The 5,000-nt window shown below is 40.6% G+C and overlaps 1 protein-coding gene across 1 annotated transcript in view; it reads right to left on the bottom strand.

The window, feature by feature from the left end:
• Window positions 1-1,934: 1,934 nt before the first annotated feature.
• The window catches only part of GDI2 (GDP dissociation inhibitor 2), a 45,216-nt gene continuing 42,150 nt past the window's right edge, over window positions 1,935-5,000 (bottom strand). Inside the window, exons 9-11 of the mRNA XM_006088421.3 lie at window positions 3,222-3,366; window positions 2,967-3,021; window positions 1,935-2,881 (exon numbers count right to left, since the gene is read on the bottom strand). Of these exons, the coding sequence (XP_006088483.1) occupies window positions 2,735-2,881; window positions 2,967-3,021; window positions 3,222-3,366 (347 nt within the window). The 3' untranslated portion in view covers window positions 1,935-2,734. The remainder of the gene's footprint in view (window positions 2,882-2,966; window positions 3,022-3,221; window positions 3,367-5,000) is intronic.

The raw sequence follows: 5,000 nt of genomic DNA, 5'->3' as shown, positions 1-5,000 counted from the left end.
TTGTTTCTGCAAGGACTTCATAGCAAAAATTGGAGTTTGTCAGGAGAGTTGTATCACTTAAGCCACTTAAGCAAGAATGACTGGGTTCCAGAGGAATACTATCACTTATATCATTTTGGCCCTCATCTGTCAGTTTAGTCCCAGCAGACCCGCCCAGTGTTTTCCCCTCCCAAGGTCATGTGCACTGAGCTGCAAGCCATAGAAAAAAAGGGCATTCATAGGACTTTCCATCTTGCCCTTCTATGGGGCTGTTAGAACTATACAGAAACTTCTTTCAAAAGCCATTCATCTACTTTGTATACTTCTTACCCAAACAAAAGTGCCAATCTCACTATAAGTTTTAATTATTTGACACTAGCTTTTGCTTAGAAACCCATTTTTTACCTCAGGGATAAGATTCTAATAAGAGGATCATAACACTGAGTTGATTTGAAATTACTAAGGAAAAGGAAATATTTATTGAGCACCTACTACTACCACCTGTCAGGTGCTATCTGTCCAACATAGTCATCTTTCAAGTTGTACCTCAAATGTTCATCTCCCCTTACTGAAAAGCCTTCCAACATCCAACCCCAAGGCCATCAGTCCCATACCACCCTTTCTTTATTTTAACACTTAACCAAGTCACAGAACAATGGGTCTAACCTGGACTATAGGCTCTTACAGAAATTGTGCCTTCATCATTTTTGGACCCCATTGGCCTGGGACATAAAGTCCTGATATCTTTGATTTCTATTTAATACTAACCAGCTTGTACATTTTGCATGTTTGACTATATAGCAGGCTAATTTTTAAGTTGATAATTTTGTATGGTCTGAGAATAATGTTAGAAATATCCTTTTGGCTCTTGGCAGAAAAAAGGTTCCCCACCCCTGACATAAAGTAGTGGTTCTCAACTTGTCAGTTTTGTCCCCTAGGATATGTTATAACATCTGGAGACATTTTTGGTTCTCGGGCTAGGGAGGTGCTCCTGGCATCTAGAAGTGATGTCAGAGATGCTGTTAAACATCATACAATGCACAGGACAGTCCCCCATAACAAAGAAGTATCTGGCCAAAACAAGTAGTGTGAGATTTAGAAACTGAGCTAAAGTAAATCAGATAATCTGAATAATAATCTAAATTATTATCCTAATTACTTTAACAGATTAGTCATGTGTCCTAGTATGTCCTTTAGACATAACTGTAAGAATCAAATTCAGCCTATAAGAATACAGTTAAGATGTCTTCATTCGTCTGGTAGCTATTACTGTATAATGCTAAGAGAGAGAGGAGGTCCCAGTTAAAAACAATTTCTAACTACAATTTACATTACGTGAAAATCTTTTAAAGCACCTATCCATCTGATAATTAACTTGTTCTCTTACAAATGCTACCTATAAGCAGAATTATCAAAGGCAGTAACTTGCATTTGAATAAAAAAAAGAGTACTTGTTAACCACTACTAAGAATATCTAAGCCCTAGCCAGTTGCTCAGTGGTTAGAGCGTAGGCCCTCAGACTAAATGGCCCCAGGTTCAATTCCAGTCAAGGATACGTATCAGACCCCATCCCTGGTCTTGATTGGGACAAATTCGGGAGGCAATCAATGTTTCTCCCTCTCTCCCCCCTCCTCCCTTCCACTCTCTCTAAAACATCAACAGAAAAATATCCTTGGGTGTGGATTAACCAAAAAAAAAAAAGAATATCAAGAGTTTCACAGTAATACTGAGTCAAGAGTATAATTTAGGGTTTACTCACAATGAAGCCAGACTTGATTCTCTATCCGTCCAAGTTTGAAGCTTCACATGCTGTCAGTAACTGAGCACAGTTCCATTCCAGCATCTCTCCTAGCATCAGTTTCAGCTCTACTGAGGGAATAAACAACTGCATCATGGCCAGCACAATACTTATAGCTCTTAAACATCAGGGCACAAACAGACCAATCGAGAGGGACTTGGTTTCCAAAGTCTGGCTTTATTTTGCAGTACAGAAATCATTTGGAGCCATTTTGAGGCAGACATCATTGAAGGAGAGGCTCTGTCAAATCAATACTGCATTGCAGCTTGGTCCGTTGAAAAGGCCACACCTGGGATATGATAGAAGCTTCTACATTTACCTGCTTTATGATAGTTTTCTATCTCCTTTGCTCTCATCAATTAGATTAAAACACACACACAGGTTTCCCCCAAAATGACTACTGAAGTCTGGAGTTCAGAATTTTAAGCCCACATAAACCAAACCTGTGGTGAGGCTACATAGACACTATCATAATACTTGACAGGACCAAAATGTAAATCTATAGTGAAAACTTCGATATGCTTTCCCAAATTATGGAATATTTGATTTCAAATCTCCTTAATATTAAGGACAGATGGCACGCAAATTGTACTGATCCATCTCTTGAGCAGCAGAAGCACATAACTGTAAAGGCTACACTGATTAAAAGATACAAATACTGTATCAAGATCTTTGTATCAGTATCACAATGTTTTTTTAAAACTTATCCTTCACTAGAAAAAAAAGCCAGCATTGGTTAAACAGTACAGAATATGGTCACCTGCCAATTCTGAACAGCCACTCCATGAATACAAGTTAATACATGATATTAGAAAGGGGAGGAATATTTACTGGTGCAGTGCTCTGCAATCTCCCAGTTTGGATTATAAAAGCAGGCCTTACAATACTGATTTCATACAATATGCATTATTTGCCAATTTTAAGTCTGTCCTAATTAGATGATAACATGTACTGCTGTTAGTCTTCCCCATAGATGTCATTTTTCTTGCGCTTCATTTCCTCAAAGTCAAACTCTGATCCTGTCATCCTCTTATAGATGTCTTTAATATCATCACAGGTTGTCTCAAAGTGAGTTGTAGCATCATATGTACGGGAAATAAAGATCTGAAAATAAAAATTAGAAAGACTTGAAACTAAGGAAATCTCCCAATAAAACCTGATAATACCCTTTTCAGATCACCACACTCACCTGGCTTTCTGTTCCCAAATCTTTTGGTACAAGCAGGTCACTGATGCTAACGAATCTGAAGGAGAAAAAGAATTAAGTGAGCAGGTGAGCTGACCCCACACCCATTCACTGCTTTGCTTGAAATTCAAAACCCAAAGGATGAGATTGGTGGAGATGATGGTTGCTTGCTTGCTTCTCATTGGGTTTGCCCCACCATGGAGCAAAATCCAAAATTAATCTAGGATTTTAGCTGATATAAATGATCACGTCACTTACTTCTGTTCAATTGGTTCCAAGAGCTCCAAAGCTGGTCTGATTTCTTTCTCGGGTTCCTTGGTCTCCACAGTTGTACTGACTATGGCAATGTACTTCCCTTGTGCTGCCACATTGTGTGCAGAGGAGATCATGCAGACATAGATATCTGGAAACAAGTAATGCCATCTCACTGCCAAGATTTGTAAAACGTGGGCATCGGGTGTGTACACTCAGTCTCACCCGTATTTCGAGGTGTGAATTAAAATTACTTGGAATAGACAGTAGCTTCTAAGCTTAAGTTCTATGTATATGGAGGCAACGGTCATACATAGAATATGCCAATATTCAGCAACTTTTTAGCCTTTCGGAGATCAAGGATTTATGTGGCAGTAAACTGCTGGACTTGAAAATGAAATTTCTCTTCCCAGCATTGTCCCAGCTAACTGTGGAAACCTGGCAAACCATGTTAACTGCTCTGAGGTCTTCTGCCTCTCTAAACATTGCATTGCAAAAGGTTTTGAATGGCTAAGAAAGGTTTCATTAAGTACAGATGCTCCTCAACTTACAGAGGGGTTATATCCTGATAAGCCCATCATAAATACCGGAAGTCGAAATGCATTTAATACACCTAACCTACCAAACATCATAGCTTAGCTTAGCACACCTTAAATGTGCTCAAAAGAGTTACATTAGCCTATAATTGGACAAAATCATCTAACACAGTCTATTTTGTAGCAGTGTTGAGTATATCAATTTATTCAATACTGTGCTGAAAAGAAAAAACACTGGTTGTATAGTTAATCACTTTTGCACCAACTTGATAAATCGTTAAGTCAAACCATTGTTAAGTGGGGACCTTCTATATTGAGTCCTCACATATTTACTACAAAACTACAAATCAGCAAAAGCTATTCTTGAGTTGGCATAATAAACTCATATAATTCCATAGGTCTAGTTGTCTGTATACCACTAAGTAACTACATTAATTTCAAAAACAGTAAACAATTACTGGGCTCCCTTTTGTTACTTTCACCAACCCAGGGTTCTGCTTGGGAACCCTTTAAAAATTACTTGAGTACAACTCGCTTTATTCTAGTAATAAATCTTCTGTGATTGGGATTCCTATACAGAAAAATTAAATACAGATGGCTTTTAATTGTCTTTTTCAAAGCCAAAAAACTTTTTTTAGTTGAATTTTTGATAAAAGATTTAGGACTTCAGGAAGAGGTAGTAGATGAAATCTGCTGGTTAAAGCAAATAAATCAGGAATTACAATTTTAGAAATCCTGATCTTAGAGACTAATAAGTTTATAAATAACTGGAGGCCCGGTGCACAAAAATTTGTGCACTGGGGGGGGGGGGGGGGATGTCCCTCAGCCTCACTTGTGCCCTCTCACAGTCTGGGACCCCTCGGGAGATAACGACCTGCTGGCTTAGGCCCGCTCCCGGGTGGCAGAGGGCAGGCCCAATCCCTAGGTGCAGCCCCTGGTCGGGCTCAGAGCAGGGCCGATTGGGGAGTTGGGGCGCCGCCCCCAGTCATGCACAGAGCAGGGAGGATTGGGAGGCTGTGATGCCACCCCCAGTCACGCTCAGGGTAGGGCTGATGGGGGGGGTTGGGGTGCCGCCCCATCACACTCAAGGCAGGGTTGATGGGGAGGTTGCGGCACCACCCCCTGTCACGCACAGAGCAGGGCCCATCAGGGGGGGTTGGGGCTCAATACCCTGTCACACACAGAGCAGGGCCAGCCAATCAGGGGGTTGGGGAGCTCCCCCGCTGTCACGCACAGAGCAGGGCCGATC

This window comes from Myotis lucifugus, unplaced genomic scaffold (assembly GCF_000147115.1).
Source record: "Myotis lucifugus unplaced genomic scaffold, Myoluc2.0 scaffold_47, whole genome shotgun sequence".
NCBI lineage: Eukaryota > Metazoa > Chordata > Mammalia > Chiroptera > Vespertilionidae > Myotis > Myotis lucifugus.
This window is presented reverse-complemented; position numbering and strand designations above follow the sequence as displayed.